This window comes from Parasteatoda tepidariorum, chromosome X1, assembly GCF_043381705.1.
Source record: "Parasteatoda tepidariorum isolate YZ-2023 chromosome X1, CAS_Ptep_4.0, whole genome shotgun sequence".
Lineage (NCBI taxonomy): Eukaryota > Metazoa > Arthropoda > Arachnida > Araneae > Theridiidae > Parasteatoda > Parasteatoda tepidariorum.
Window position 1 is genome coordinate 28,024,320 of NC_092214.1, and position 17,580 is coordinate 28,041,899.

Here is a 17,580-nt window from a genome sequence, read left to right on the forward strand (position 1 = left end):
ATATATATATATATATATATTTACGCATAGTCAGAAGGACAAGATGAAATAGAATGTCACATACTGCACGCAGTAAGGTGTTTAAATTTTTGAAAGCAGTCTCATGCTGATCAAATTACTCACACATGTATGCTTCCTTTCCTAACTTATCTATCTTATTATTATTCAAGATGCATCTCGTTACTCAATATGACTGTTTTTCACCCTTCCCCCTTTTTATCTTATTACCTCATTCGCATATTATAGCCTCATTTGTTTTTGCCCCTATTAGTATCTAATCTAAATCTAAAATCTACTTTCATCTTGTAACTTTATTTCATGTTTTAAATTATTTTTCATCTCATTAATCTATTAACATTTTTATACAATTTGCGTCTTATTTTTCTTACTTTTCAATTATTCAAAAGATTTCATAAGGGTTCTAATACAATGAATATCATAAATATTATGAATGTTCTAATACACTGATTATAATAAACTAATATGCATCTTATTACCCTATTAACATTTTGATAAAATATGACTTTTTTTTTTACTTTTCCATCATTCATAGGAGTTAATAAATGTGCTAATGCATTGAATATGAAACGAATAAATATTTAATATTTAAGTTCCTGACATTACAATTACTATTGAATTGACAAATATGAATTAAAATCATACACATGTTTCAAATCAATATATTTTCATTAATTTGAAATCTCATTTTAGTAACGTGCCAAAGACGCTTAATCTTAGAAATGTAGTATATTTACAACTATTTATACAATTTCAACAATTAATTTGTCCACATTCTAGACATCTATCTCTAGAAAATAATGTTGAGCTTCATTATTTATTTCATCCCTTTGACATTTCGAGAGAGATTTCATCTAGTCCACTAAACTGTGACAGCAGGTATTTAATGGCCTTACTTAATTAATGCTGTACATTCAAAGTGGAAAAAAAGAAATGATTCATATGTTATTAGAAACTATTTTACTGTTAAGGGCTACAGTTATTTTGTAATTCATTAAAAGCTTTTCTATCAACAATTATTTTCCAATCACTTGAAAGCTTCTGTATTGAGAAAACCTTCTATGTCATTGATTATATGAAGATTTAATGTTTTTTTTCCATTGTGTATAATTATAATATTTTTGTTTTGTTTAAATATTATACTTTTATTCAGCAGATGAAAGTTTAAAAGAGTTGGGAAAAATTGAAGAAGATTCCCAGGAAACAAAGAGTGTTAAATGTTGGACGGATAAAAGTAAGTTTTTTTATTCCTTAAAAAATAGCTACTGAACTCAAAATATATGATGATATTTCTAGTAAAATTTTTGAATGCCCATGAATCCAGCGAGCAGCCACTTCTTTATTTTCAAATAACTGTTTTATGCAAATAAGCTATTATGTCACAGTGTAATTCCTAAAGAACTAGCTTAAAGTAATCATTACTTCAGGACTTTAATTTAATGTGTATATTTACACTAGGAAAAAGACACCATGCCTAAACATTATTGCTTGCCAATAATATAATGAGTCTCTCTATATTTCAGGTTAAAAAAAATATGAAAGGGGCTATTAACCCCCACGTCCTCCAGATATCAAATTTATTGAGAATTTCTGGTATGAAGTTGAAAGAACCATTCGTCATCTATATTTATAACTATCCAGTCTCAAACGATTTTAAAATCCTATTATCGAACCTTAGTCTCGGATTCTACAAATGATCAATTCGAATCATTCACTTTTTTGGAATTGTCTACACAATCTCCACATTCCAACTGAATTAAAAATTTATGGAAGTTTAAACAGCCATCCCACATCTACAAGCATAACCATTCTGTCTCACGGGATTGAAAACTATTAGTAATGAAACAACTACTAGTAATCAAACCTATTTATTCATTATCTCAGATGTTATAAAACTCTATTAACATCGTTCATTTTGTTGTATTATCCTCCGCAATCCCCAAATACCAATCATAATCGGTATTTCTCATATGAAAGAGCCATTTGACATCTTGAACTACAAGCACCCTGTCTCTTACAATTGCAAAATGAATTGTTCAATTCTAAATTTTCAATTGCTACAAACCACTTATCAGCATCTTGCGAAGTCCATGTTGAGAAAAATGAGAGCAGGATTTAAAGCCAGATGGTAACCAAAAGGTATTTAAGGTTGGTAAAATAAAGTAACAGCTTGGTGTAATATCGTCGTAGTTTATTTATTCATCGATCTACTCTTATGATCTGTACTTTTGAAATTTTTAAGATATAATTGTCTGTAATCAGGTAATAAATGCTTGTTATTAGGATTTTTATTAATGTGTTATATATATAATAGGAATAGTGTTAACTGAAATCAATAACATAAATTTATGGTGCAAAAATAAAACGTTTGCTGTTATGATAAAACAATGTACAAAAATGTTAAAACAAAACCTTTTACGTGACAAATAAATCGTTGCTAAAAGTAAAAATGCTAGAAAAAATATAAATATTAATTTTTCATTTAATGGTATAGGTTAAATAAAGAAAGACTTTCAGATCTGTGTCTTAAAAGTGTTTAGCAAAAACTAGAAAAGAAAGAAATTATTATTTTCCAAATGTTTTGTCGGATTATAAGCATGTTTATTCTTCAATATTATTCCCATGTATGAAGATTCAGGCATAAGGTAAATAATTACATAATCTTTGAAATCTTCTGTAGGAAAACGTTTCCTCTATAAAAATAAGTTGATAAAACAAGTTTAATCTACTGTCGTTAAGGTACTATTTTTAAATAATATCTATTAAAGCTGTGCTTACACAGTAAAAAATTCCGGATCAAATTACAGTAAAAAGTACCGGTACTCAGGTTGACGCTACTTTCTACCGTAAAATGCATCTTTACCAGAACATTTTATGGAGCAAATAATCTGATAAACCATTATTTTTACAGTAATTAAACAAATTACTCTAATTATCTACATGTTACTGAAAAATTGCGGTATTTTACGGTAAAAGTGGATTTTACTGTAAAAATAGTTTTTACGGATGATGCAAAGTGCCGATACTTCTTAATGTAATTTGATCTGGAATTGTTTACAGTGCACCTTTTTGGTACTAACACACTTTAACGCCTTTTCTGTTACGAAAATTGAAAAATTTTCATAAAATTCATTGATCAGGCAAAATAAGAATAAAAAACTAAAGTTATTTTTAGCAGCATGAAAAGTATCCTTCAGATAAAGGAAAGTAAAATACCTAAAAAAATCATTTTTTGAAACCTGAATACCATTTAATTAGTTATTGAATTTGAAAATTTTAGCAATGGTACTGAAAAAACTTTTAATTTTAAATTCATCTAAAAGTTCTATTAAATAACTATACATAAATTTTATTTCTTTTAAATTATATGCATTATTCGATTTACAGACCCCGTATTTTAACCAAATTTTGATCGTATAATCGATATCAAGTGTAAAAGAAGTATTAGAAGGTGAATTTAGAACAATTAACTTTGCTTAAATATTTTGGAAATCTTGATGAAGGGAAAAGAAATATTTAACGCACAGTGTGAATCCCAAACCAATATCGAGAAACTCGCTTAAAAATGGGCAACTTAATTGTGAAGTAAATTGACTTTTCCGTGCTAAATTTTTTAACAAAAGTTTATTTGAAAGTTAATTTATTTTTAAGAGAATTCAGGAAAGTAGTATTTGATCCTAATAGTTTAATAGTTAATTACAAATAGAATAGTTAATTTGTTAAAAAGTTTTTTATTAAAATAGTTTATTAGTTACCAAATCTTAAGATATGATTTAAATCCAAAAAATGTGCATAGTCGTAAGGCATTTTATGTCAGGCAGATTTATAATTTATGAAATAAACTTTTAAGGAAATGTTAATAATTTTTAAAATAATTTTTAAAACTTTTTAAATGCCATAAGTCTAATTCTTGTGACTAATATATGTCTACAGCTAATCTGATGTATTAAAAATATAAAGAAAATAATGAGGTATTATTTAAACTATATTGTTTTTTTAAACCTTATGAAAAATTTCTGGCTTTTACATTTTTTATAACAATAACATAATCTGTTTTAAAAATTTGGCCACAAAAAGTATTACTACAAACATTACTTAAAATAGTTTTAAAAGAATATGTTAAAGGTTGCACAAAACGCTATTTAAAATGAAAAATTGTCGAAAAAGTCCTTTTTTAAAGAAAACGTTTCGTTATAAATCATAAGTTATATAATAATTTCATGTCACATTTATTCTAGTCTTTATTTGTTAATAAGCATTTTGAAAATAATTAAGAAAATTGTTTTGCATTATTACATGAAATTAAAAGGCTATATTATTTAATATGTTACTAAATTTCCATCGTTTTTTAATGAAAATTGGCACATGAAACAGCTTATATAAGACAAAAAAAGTTTGACTTCTATTATCTAAGAGTATAAAAATATATTAAAAAGAAAAGAGCATTTTTTTAAAGATTTTAAAAGCCCATTGTTCATTAAATAAAGCTAGAATGCTTATAATAAATATTTATTTCATTTTCATGCATAAGTTCTAATTTCATATAAACTCTGAGAAAATTTTAATTGTAAAAATATTTTTATCTCCCTACCCATTACTATTAATTACTCATATTGGTACATCCTTCTATTTTTTTTTAAATTTTCGTTTATTTATAACAAACAATGACAATGAACATAACTTATTAAAATCCCATATGCCATAGTCCAGCATGTAAATATTTTGTCTCAAATAAGCACTTTATTCTGTCAAAAGAGTTTTGAAATTTCTACAAAAACTATGCAAATCTCAACTGAATATTGCTTTACTTTGAGGCACATAAATCATCTTTTAGAGAAAAAACAATCATTCTTTTGGAAAAGAGAAATACTGTCAATTATTTGTGAAAGCTTAAACCACCAGGAGAAACAATCAGTTAAAGATTTATGGCATTCATTTTTTCTTTAAAACAGTTGCAACTTATCTGGAAAACATTCTTGTGGGCTGCCAGTCATAAGAACTATCTTCTTTCCGTTGTAAGCTTTCAGTTAAAAAGGCTATTTTTAAGACACGTGTACAGTTTTTTTAACACTAAAAAAAATGAAAAGGTATATTATTCACTCTTCACATAAGTAAGAACTGTCAAGTGAATGGCTTTCGAAACTTCTTATGTTTCAAAATTCTCTCTATAGTTTTTCTCACATTTTAGTTATTCTCACAACATAAATAACATTATACAGTTCTTGATTTAAAGATATGTTTTAACATAGCATATATTTTAAGACAAGAGAAAAATTGCAAAAAATAAGAATAGTTAATAAAAAAGGTATTTTGATTTTTATTTATGTTTATGTTTGATTTTTATTCATATTAATAAAAAATATTCCTTATACGAGTAGTATAAATTGTTACTTTTTCCTTGAAATAGCTTTATTGTTAAATGTACCGTCATTCGGGGCTACTTTGTGCAGGATTTCGCAGCTTTTGAACTTTGACATGTAAAAAAACTATGTTAATTCAAACTTTAGTAAAATTTATCGATATTATATTCATAACTGGACTCAGACGAGTGAATTTGATCAATATTGGCATTATTTGTATGTAATATTTACGAATAATAAGTCAAAACATACCTTGCACAAAGTAGCCCCCAAATGGGGCTACTTTGTGCAGCGATAGGAATTCAGTTTAATAATCATGTTTTTAGTAAAATATTGATATAAAATTGTTAAAAAAGTTAATTGTTGACATTTTTAAAGACAAAAACATCAAGATATGTAAAGATATTAGTTTGAAAATAATTTTCAGCGTTAAAAAACCATTTTTTTTGAAGAATTTTTTCTTAAAAAGAATGTTTATTTCAAAACATTTGAGTTTAAACAAAAGGAAACCATATACATTTTTAAACATTGAAATGGATGAAATTTTAAAAATAATAATTATTACATATTCATTAACATTTATAATATTGTTAAATTTGAACATAACATCCTTGAATGAACATGACAGAACTTGCTCTTCAGTTTCTGTCAAAATTACCCGATGTCCTATAAAATATATTTTTATGTGTTAAATCGTTTGATTAAGTCATTAGAAAAATCTTTGTAGAAGAAAAATAATAGTTTACCAGGAAGTTTCACGTGTTTCTTGTGAATTTTATTAGAGATAGTATTTCTGTGGATTTTGTACTTCCGAGAAGCTTCTGCAATCGACATACCACCAACAACTGCTTGCAAACATTGTTGCAGCTTTTCTAAAGTGTAATCACGGTAGTTTCTCGTTCCAGGTATTTTTTTATAACGTCTGACCATTTTTCTGTCGAAAAAAAAAACGAATGAAACTTTGCACAAAGTAGCCCCAAAGTGCATTTTTTTTCATTTTCCGTTTATTTGTTATTAATTTTCAAATTTTTTTAACGCTAACATGATATAATTGTTTATTAATATATAAATAAAAAATTTTGCACTTACGACAATTGTTTTATCAACGTCTTTGCATTTCACAGCTAAAGTTTCCACGCGCACTTTTCGACATCCGACGTCCTCGGAAAGTTGTTGACATTGGATGAACGAAACACTCTCTGAGATTGTTTTAAAATTCGAATAATGTTTGTAGTAATAGAAGAGACTTCTATCTTCAAATTCTACACATTTTTAACGTGAAATAAACATAATACTGAATAGCAGCACTTGAAAAATGCCAAATTCGAATTTGCACAAAGTAGCCCCCGCTGCACGGTAACCTTCAAATATAGGAAAAGTAAGGTAATAATATACAATTTATCTTGAAATGGTATGATTGATATTCTATAAGAAGTAATACACAGTCAATATTCAATCATTTTGTTTTCTTTAATGGGAAAATTTCTATGTAAATTTACGGGGAAAGATTATCAAAAAAGCAACCAGGTCTCCAAAGGCAATATAATTTTTCTTCATTTAACTTGTATGACCATTATTATACAGACTCTCAAAGAATTTTTAACAAAGCTTGTAAAAAAATAAAAATATATATACTTGAATTAAATTAATATATTTTTATTATTTAGATTTGGATTGATGACTGCACGCAGAAATAAACATGTCATTTATTCCCATTTTTATGATGCTCAGCATAAATACTATTTTATCACTAAAATTGTAAAAAAATTCCGAGTCAAATTGTGGTATAAAGTACCGGCACTCAGGGTACCGGGACATTTTACCAAAACATCCCGTTTCACAGGAACATGTTACAAAACAAAAAATCTGGCGTGGTACCTGGGTACTACTTCGGATCCCGGAACTCTTAATTGTAAAATCCATTTTTACCGGAACATGTTACGGAGCAAAGAATTTGCGGGTGCGTCATATGTACCCATCTATTTTACCGAAAAAAATTTTGGTAAAATATTACGCCACAATTTTTACAGTAATATATATACAGTAGTATAAATATTTAATTCGAGTGATTCGGTGATTTTACTGTAATAATTACTGTAAAAATTATGACATATCAGTATTTTTTGTTCCACTATATGTTCCAGTAAAAATGGATTTTACGGTGAAAAGTTATCGTAAGTTGATCCGGAATTTTTTTTCACTGTACGAGTATGAACATGCGTTTTGACCGAAGCTGCAACGCAAAAAAAGCAGTGTATTTCATCATTATTGTGTTATTTTTATGCCACCGCTTCATTTACCGACAGATTCTACTCCTGTCTTTTCAAGTTTGTATTTTAGCAGTATTAGATGCGAGATATAAAAGCTCTTTTTCTAACTTTAGAGGTAACATTCGCAATACGTTTGATTGAATTAAGGCAATGTTAGATGAGAGACATAAAAGCTCTATTTCTAATTTTGCAGGCAACATTTGCAATGCGTTTGATTGAATTAAAGCAATGTTAGATGAGAGATATAAAAGCTCTATTTCTAACTTTACAGGTAACATTCGCAATGCGTTTGATTGAATTTAAGCAATGTTAGATGAGAGATATAAAAGCTCTATTTCTAACTTTACAGGTAACATTCGCAATGCGTTTGATTGAATTAAAGCAATGTTTTTTCTTCTAACTTTGTACTGCATATCTCCTTGTCATGTCCTGCACTTTTCAAATATAGTGAGTTTGTTTTTAGGAGGAATTTATTGACATCACACCATCTCATTGCGCTGTGAAAGACTTTTTGCAAGCTCATTTTCACTTTATTTTAATAAAAAACTATTTCATGACATCTGAATGTTATTAATTTCAATGTTAAAGATGTATTATCCATATTATTTAATGATGGTTAATATTGTACTCAATCATAAATGAAAAATTGCTACGTAAACAAAATATTAATTATTTGATAAGTTATCCAATCTCTTGTGTCTTGAAAACTTTCCTTACAGAGAAAAAAATTCTGGTAAAAATATCGTAGTCTATGGTAATAACATATATTGTAAAAAAAGCATAATTCTCGTTGTAAAACCCATATATGCAGTATTTAAGATATTTATTTGGCAAATTTTCCGTTTGTCTATTTTTGAAAAGCAGAATTTCATTTTATTGGAAATTCTGATTTTCAAAATTATAGTTCTTATTATCCCACATTTAGTTAAAAATACAACACTGAAAAGTAAATTTACCAATTAAATGGTCTTTTTGCCATGCTCTAAGGTATTGTGATAACATTACCAAGTTTTACTGCATTTACCAAATTTCATCACAAATTATAAAACCATATTTCATTATTAATTTTACCAAAATCATTACCAAAGCGTTTCGATAAAAATTACTGAGATTTTTGGTGTTTCCAAAGAGCCAAGAACAAGATAAATTTGACCATATTCTGGTAGTCTTGATCATACTTTTTTTCTCAGTACTGAAAGTACTTTAATGTATATGTGTTCAGTTTAGTTTTTTAGCAAGTACAGCAAGTTTATTTAATATTAAAGAAAACAGATTTTGCTTCCAAAATCATTCCACACGTTATCAAAATTTATATATTACTATCATCAAATGATAAATATTTTTAAAGGCTGTTGTGACATGTAATACTAAAAGAAGGATAAAGGGAAATATATAAATAAAAATATATAAATAAAAATATTCGAATTCGAATATAAATAAAAATGTTCGATAAAAATATTCGAAAAATCATTTTATGTACTAAGGCATCACTAAAAAACTATCTTCCTAATTATTTTTTATTGTTACGTCTGGTGAGTGTTACAAAAAAATAGAGCAATAATATTTTTACATGCACTGCTCAAAACAATTAATGGATATTGAGGCTGTGGGTTGATCTTGCACCTGGTGAATTGTTTGAATGATTGTTGCATTATCGTCAAACTTAGTAGGAGCTACATGAGATTAAAATGACATTTGCTTGGCAGAAAAAATGCGTCTTATTGAGCATTTGGGTACAAGAGAGCAAAAAAAAAACACAATTTGTACAATGAGAAAACAAATAAAAAAGTGTTTCCTTAAAAGAAATTCATTTTTAGTAGGGGATATGGTTTTACCGGACGGCCATCAACGTTGACCACCTTTGAGGCATCGAGTCAATGAGGCTATTAATGAGGGGCTAGGGTATTCTGTCCCGTTCCTCCAGAAGAGCTCTTTCCAGTTCTTGGAGAGTTTGTAGGGGTGGTAGGGGTCCAGTAATTTGTTTGCCTAGAGTGTCCCGATTGGTTCATGTCCGGAGAACAAGCTGGCCAATCCATTCGTATGATTTATTCCTCTATTTTATGCACAAAAAATGCTTGTACCGTAATTTTATACAAGACTTACAATATAATTTTATTGTTCTGTGCAGTGTATTTAGCCAAAAGTCTATTACAGCGAAATCTGACGTTCTAAATATTTTTGAATATCATTTTTAACTCTTAAACATTAAATCAAATAGATATCTCAAGAAAATTTTTAAATGTAAAGCCTTTCTGGTCCGCCAGATATGAGAAAATATTATTAAGAAACAATTCTTTTTTCAGTTACATATGCCATCCGAAGTTTAACTGTTTCATCCAAGCAACGAAAAAACAGTTTTGGTTCTCTTTTCTCATCTTTGGGTATGTTAATTTTAGTTCTCGTGTCACGTAACACCATGCAATATGTGTCACCAACACTTGCTTTACCGTGACGCATCGTGTTTTGTATACCACAACAGTGTTGCTTGCACTCTTGCACGCTTATTGTTATGCTCGAAAATGTTCATAGTAAGAAAAACTTCTCAAATAGTTGATGGAAAAAATAATTGAATAATATACTTGAATAATTTTTATTTTATTTTATAATCGTCGTTGAACAGCCGACAAAATTTTGGGTTTACGACTATTAATGTTCAACTCCGTAGCTTTGTAATTTTGAACCAATCCAGAAGACAAGGAAACTCCTGGATAAGTACTTCCATGATTTGTTATGGGAGCATGGAGGACTTTGAGACTCGAAAAGGAAGCTCCTACAAAAGGAAACTCGTGCATCAGTCACCATTTACTACACGGGGAGTCTTCGTTCGGTGGGGATTGAGCCCACGACTTCTTGGACATCGGCCCAGTGCCCTACCAACCAAGCACTCCCGGTCCATACTTGAATAATTGATGAGTATCGTGTGGAAGAATTGACGCAAAAATTATACCACATTGTGAAAAAAAAACTACGGTAAAAAGAACCGGCACTCAGGGTGGCGGTACATTCTAACTTAAAATCCATTTTTTTTACAGTGAAATATTACATAACAAAAAATATGGTAAACAGTAAGTTTTACAATAATATTTACGGTAAAATAACTGAATCACTGTAATTAAATAAATATTACAGTGATAATTATGATATAAAATTTTACGGTGAAATTTAAATGTGGATTATATGGTAAGAATGGATTTTAGGATAAAATTTAATTTACGGTGAAAATGGATTTAACTGTAAAATGATATAACGGATACTGCAGTTGAGGTGTCAATACTTTTTTTTGATCCGGAATTTTTTGCAGTGTAAAATTCATTGGATATCGGCATTCACACACGCATATAATAAAAACATAAATCAAAATATTTGCACGTGTGCTGAATTAAAGTTTAAACTTGATTCAATTACTCATCAAACTCCATTTTTAACTTTAGTCCAATCATTCTCATGAAGGTAAATACAGCAAAATCTAAAACTTAGTTTAACCTCTCGCCTTAAAATTTGTCTAAAAATTACTATGCTTTGTTCAATCTTTTACCTAAACTTTTGTTTACTATCACACTTGGAACTTGGGATAACGTCTCGCTAAAAGATTATCTAAAGAATAACACTAGATTTAGTTCAACGCTTAACTGCAACAATGCTTCCGAAAACAACACTAATTTGTTACAAAGTCGCAATATGTTAATTATTATATTGTTCGCAGTTAAACTGGAACCTATTATAGGGTGAAACATTGAGTTCCTTTTTTAACAGTGTACATAGGGGATTATGATCCCTGTGACTTTGGTTACGCCAATGACGGGGCCAATGTTTGACTATAGGTAAGAAATATATACACAAACACAAAAAAAGTTTAAAGGTCTTACTTGGTGAGTATTTATTAATTTATTAACACTTAAAAAAAATTATAAAATTGAATTCTTTCCTTAAAAAGGAGTTTTTTTACGTTAGTTTGATACATTTCCAATTAATAATGATGTACAGAATTAATAAGAAATGACTCTTTAATAATCATTTCTGGTAGCATGTAATATTAATGATTATATTCAAAATTGTATAAAAGTTATAGTTAATAAATAATTCAAATTTATTATACTATGTTTAGCTTCATATAAGGAATAGCTTTGAAGTTCTGTAAATTGTGAGTCGTTACTTAAGCTGGTAATTATTATATGCGTGATTTATCATTTCATAATTATCAAGTGATCCTGGGAGATATCAATAACAACACTTACATTTGATAATTTATGCAATTGAGTGAGTAATCGAGCAAATAATAATTTCCTTGCATAAAATATTTAAATCAGAAGATTATTAGTTCTGGACAAAGCAGTATTTGCTAATTTGAAATGTGTCCCGAATATTAAATATCTGAAATGAAATTTCAGCCGACATTAAAATACCATATGCAGTTATATGCTTTAAACCTAAATAAATGGCGGAGTTTTTGTCTATGAGATAACCATATTATATATCATGTAATATTTCTCATAGAAATCAAGTTTTTGCCTCTTATTTTGCGCTATAACTTTTTAAATAAATTTTAAGCATTATAGTTAATCAGCAAGATTTAAGAGCAAATTATTAGAACAAAATTAATTTTGAAGTAAATTTCTTTTCCTTGAATGTAAAATGTAGCCTAACTCTGAAGAATAATATCGTTTATTTCTATTTAAGAGACTGTGCACAAATCGCGCTTTTGATTGTGATTGGCTGCTAGCATATATTATTTACTGCAAAGTATATAAAGCATTTCAGAACCAGACGTGTTCTTAAAACAATTGCGATTTTTACTTGCGAAAAACTACATTGTAAAAAATTCCGAATAAAATTACGGTAAAGAGTACAGGCCATCAGGGTGACGGTACATTTAACAATAAAATCCATTTTTCTGTGAAATTTTATGGAACAAAAAGTGTGATATATCGTAATTTTTACAGTGATTTTTACTCTCAAATTGCTAAATCACTGTAACTAAATAAATAGTACTGTAAAAATTAGGGTTGACAATATTACGGTAAAAATGGGTTTCTGGAGAAAATGCATTTTACAGATTCTGCACTTGGAGTGCTAATATTTTTTACAGGAATTTTTTCCAGAACTTTTTGCAGTGCACCATATTTATGTTATTTTTCTCTAATACTAAAGAACAAACTTACCAGATAATTTTTTGAAGGTATTTTCTTGGATATGCTAAACTATTTTGAAGCATATTGATTGATTTCTTATTTTTGTAAAAATTTAGATGGAATACTTTATTTTTTAGTGTTTATTTAATGTAATATTAATTTTGATTTAATTAATTTTTTTCATACTTAAATGACTTAAATGAGGCATATGCATATGTTCATATGCTAATTTCTCTGAATTGTTGCTGCGTGAGATAAATAATACATACAATTTGGGAATTGCAACGTAAGTATTCATTTTTCAAATAAAGTAAGAAAAGTTGCATTTAAAGAATAATTACATTTTTAGGTAAGAAAAATTACATCCCGTTTTCAGGTAAGAAAAGGTATTTATTTTTTATTTCATGCAAATTAGAGTATAAAAACACCGGTGCAGTGTTTGAGAATGTAGATTTTATTTAATGGCAAGATCTTTATGAAAATTTGCAAGAGATTTTGTCTTCTTAATAAAATATTAATATTTTGTCTCCTTAATAAAACACAAAGAAATACTGATTTTTATGAATTACGACATTCTAAAGGTAAAAACCTCATTTTTAAAGATTTTTCTGATTCTTTTTATTGCATAAATGCATTTATTAAATTTACAGAAATACGCTAAAGTTAAGAGCAGAAATCAATTCCCTTGAAAAAAAAATTGGTGATTTTAAGGTTCGAAAGTAGAAGCTCTTTTATTTTGCAGAAAAGCAACTTTTTACGTGATTCACTGGTAATGTATAGTTTTATGGATCTTTGCAGCAACTTTCATCATCTTACTAACTATTACAGTTGTGATTTACTATACTATATAAAGATGAATTTGATCGTAAGTTTATTTATCAATCTAGTTCAACCTCGACTAGTTATATCAGCAAAGTAATAGATAAATAACCCAGATAAACTGATGGTATATTAATCATTTTAGGAGGTTAATTAGTTCAACGTAAAATTCAAATGATGTCTAATAACTAAGTATTCTGAATAGAAAAAATGTGAGTAAAATTATCATTAAAGCTTGTTGAATTTCTATGCTACCTTTACAGCAGGCTAAGTAAAAGCATATGAGGTATGTACGTTCAATCATGCTTCTGAAAATCATAAATTCTCGTTAAAGATAAACTATTTAATAAAGCTTAAGTAAGTCACATAAATCTGCTGAAATCATTAAATAAACAGAAAAAGTACAGCTTGGACATAATTATATTATGCAGCTTCTTGAACACACTGTGGCGGGATAATCGAAGTGAAGAAAAGTGCGAGTAGGATAAGAGAGAAGTGCCAGCCTTAGAGATCAATGCTCCTTAAATACTTTTGCATATCTCCTGTAAGTTGGTTAAGTATTAAGTGCCTGAAATGGCTTGCAAACTTTAAATAACCCAGATAAACTGATGGTATATTAATCATTTTAAGAGGTTAATTAGTTTGACGTAAAACTTGAATGATGTCTAATAACTAAGTATTCTGAATAGAAAAAGTGTGAGCAAAATTATCATTTAAGCTTGTTGAATTTTTATGCTACCTTTACAACAGGCTAAGTAAAAGCATATGAGGTATGTACATTCAATCATGCTTCTGCTAATCATAAATTCTCATTAAAGATAAACTATTTCATAAAGCTTAAGTAAATTACATAAATCTGCTGAAATCATTAAATAAACAGAAAAAGCACAGCTTGGACATAATTATATTATTCAGCTTCTTGAACACACTTTAGCGTGATAATCGAGGTGAAGAAAAGTGCCAGTAGGATAAGAGAGAAGTGCCAACTTTAGAGATCAATGCTCCTTAAATACTTTTGCATATCTTCTGTAAGTTGGTCAAGTTCCTCAAGTACCTGAAATGGCTTTCAAACTTTGGATGTAGGTCATTTTTGAACTTATTGGATGTAGGCAATCTGCACTTGAGGCAACTATTATGTCTAAGAATTTTTTTCGGTGACTGGAGCCTAATATGTTCATGGGTTCAAACCATCACACTTCATGGGTTCATGGGTTCATACAGTGAGAAATATAACCAATTATCGACTAACCTACTTTCTAGTCGGTATAGTAGAGGGAGACATCGCCGATAATGGTTTAGGGAGAAGACCGAAAAATGGTGCTTAAGATTGGGTATCTGATCAGATGTCTTGAATCGATATCTTTGGTGGAATAGAGAGGAAAATAGAAATTGACCAAATCACAACAGACTAAGGTGTAATTTAAAAACCTATTTGATTGCCGGAGAAAATGGTTTATTTGAATCACCTCAAATTTTATCCGTCAATCAAAATAGTGTTGGTTTGTTTCAGTGCACCAAAGCAAAATATTCGTCTTCCAGAGTAAAATATTTATCAGATTTCGATGGTGATTTTTCCTAACTTTTAAATTCATAGTTCTTATTACTGCACATTTAGTAAGAAATACAAAATTGAAAAGAAAATGTAACTAAATAAATGGGTTTAATGCCATGTTCTGAGGTATCATGATAAAACCACCAAATTTCACTCCATTTGACAATTTTTATCACATATTATAGCACTATATTTCATGGTTAATTTTCAAAACTCATTTTCAAAGATCTTCGAAAAAAATTCACTGAGCTATTGTTATTATTGTTCCCATTATTTCTTATTGTTATTATTGTTCCATAGCATTATTGTTCCCATACAGCTAGAAACACGATAAATTTTAACATATGTTGGTAGTTTTTATCATACTTTATTTCTGAGTGTAAATATTAATGTACGACTAATAATGTACGATGTTAACTTTTTTTTGTTGAAATTTTTGAAATTAAGCAGTCAGTACGGGGCATCGTATACTTTCAACAAAACTCACTAAACTTTATTAATAATTTGTATAGAATCAAAAGTGCAATTGACATATTGTAGATCGTTATTTTCTTATTTCTCCACACCAAATTTAATTTAAAGGTTATTTGATTTGAAAATGGTTTCTGGAGGATTTGAAGAATTTTAATTCGAATGAAATTTCTCTACTCACTCAAATAATTGATTGTGATAATATCAATAAAGGATAGGTAGCATTGATTAAAACATTCAATGGTATCGCAATTTAAAGAATTTGTTTCATTTTAAGTGTGCATTTTCAGCAATTCCGTTGAGAAATAAATAATTGCATTGAGTAATTTCCATAAAGATTATACAGAATTCAGTGCATAATCGTTATGTTTATAACGATGCAATTAAAGAAATTTTAGTGAAATTTCTCGCAAAGACAGATTAATTATGGAATTAATTGTTTTATTAAAATGTTCTTACAATCTGAAATTAAGGTGTATTTATCAATGTTTAGATAGGAAAACTGTATATATATTGATTTTTAGCTAATGTTCTAAGTTTTAGGATAAAACAAATGTTCATTAGTATTTATAATCTATTGTTTAGATATTTTGAATATCAAATGAAGTAGATGCGGGTAGATTCATTGTTTTAAATTGTAGCCCTATTTTTAGTATAATTAATCATATATATATATTTGCTTCAAATGGCGCAAATAATGCTTCAAATGAAATAGAAATTTAAAAGTTAATGTGATTTAAACAGCGTCCAAAACATGTAATAATTTAATCTTCAAAGGACCAATTTTAATCTTTTGCAACCAAATACTTACTCTAGACTGTTAGATCAAAGAAATATTGGAAATAGCACTATGAAATTTTAAGTATAAAAAGCTTAGATAGATTTCTTTGAAATATTTCAAACGATTCCGACAGTTAAAATATTCTACATTTTCAAATAATTAGTCTTTTCACTGTTCTACATATTTGCATCACACTTTTATGAAAACAAACTTTTAATTCCATACACCAAAAGACAATTTTTTAAAAATTTCAGTTCTAATTTTATAATCCGATTTGAAAATGCCATTATTTAATTTTAATTCTTGAAAATATTGAATGAATTTTGTAGTTATCTACATTAAATACATAGATAGCAAAACTTCTAAAAGTTCTTTCATGTTCTAACACTATTAGCAAAAATGCTTTGTAAAACCTGGAACCTCTTAACGATATTTTGGCTTAATTCTGTTGTTTCGTTGATAACTAAAACATCTTTACATTTGTAGTTTTATTGACTTTGCCCTGGAAAAGGACTTTGCCTGGATTTTTTAAACATAACAAAATTTTCTGTGAAACAAATAAAAACAAACTTTAAGATGTTTGTTCACAATTTATTTCTTAAATATATTTTCAAGTTTTGAAAATAATCTTTAAGTGTAAATATATTTGCTTTCTCTGTAAGCAAAAGGAAAATGCGTTTAAACAAAAATAATGGATGTTGACATGATTCAAAGAAAACGCGTGACTCATAAACTAATTTATTGAGTTCAGTGGGCGAATCAAAAAACATTCCTCATTAGTTCATTCATTAATCTACCGGTTTTCTATAATAAAATCTCATTTGCATAATTTATGCGCTCATGACGTACATTTCTAAAATACAGCGTGTAAGAGAAATTATATTGTAAGCGATATCAAGAAATGTTATAAACAATTTACGCATTTGAATAAGACTAAATGAAAATTTACAAAACATGAAAACTAAGATTAATTAATAATATAATTTATATCTATAAAAATACATGCGATTTTACTGGAAATTCGTCGAAAAAAAGTATGTTTACTTAGAGAAATTGCATTGTGTCTGAGTTAGCATATTTTATATCAACTCTTTGAGCGTTACAGTTAAGTGATTTTTGGAACAAGAAAATCCACAAGAGCAAAGAGTACCAGTTTACCTTTTTAGTCCCTATAAAACAA

At 28.1% G+C, this 17,580-nt stretch overlaps 1 protein-coding gene across 8 annotated transcripts in view; it reads left to right on the forward strand.

Annotated features, from left to right (window-relative positions):
• LOC107446668 (A-type potassium channel modulatory protein KCNIP1-like) overlaps positions 1-17,580 on the forward strand; it is a 196,523-nt gene that overhangs the window by 57,966 nt on the left and 120,977 nt on the right. For 2 of the 8 annotated variants that reach the window (XM_071187428.1, XM_071187432.1), the window contains 2 exons: positions 1,172-1,252; positions 9,952-10,029. In XM_071187428.1, the coding sequence (XP_071043529.1) occupies positions 1,172-1,252; positions 9,952-10,029 (159 nt within the window). The remainder of the gene's footprint in view (positions 1-1,171; positions 1,253-9,951; positions 10,030-17,580) is intronic. The other 6 variants (XM_071187429.1, XM_071187433.1, XM_071187430.1 and 3 more) reach the window with 3 other exon arrangements.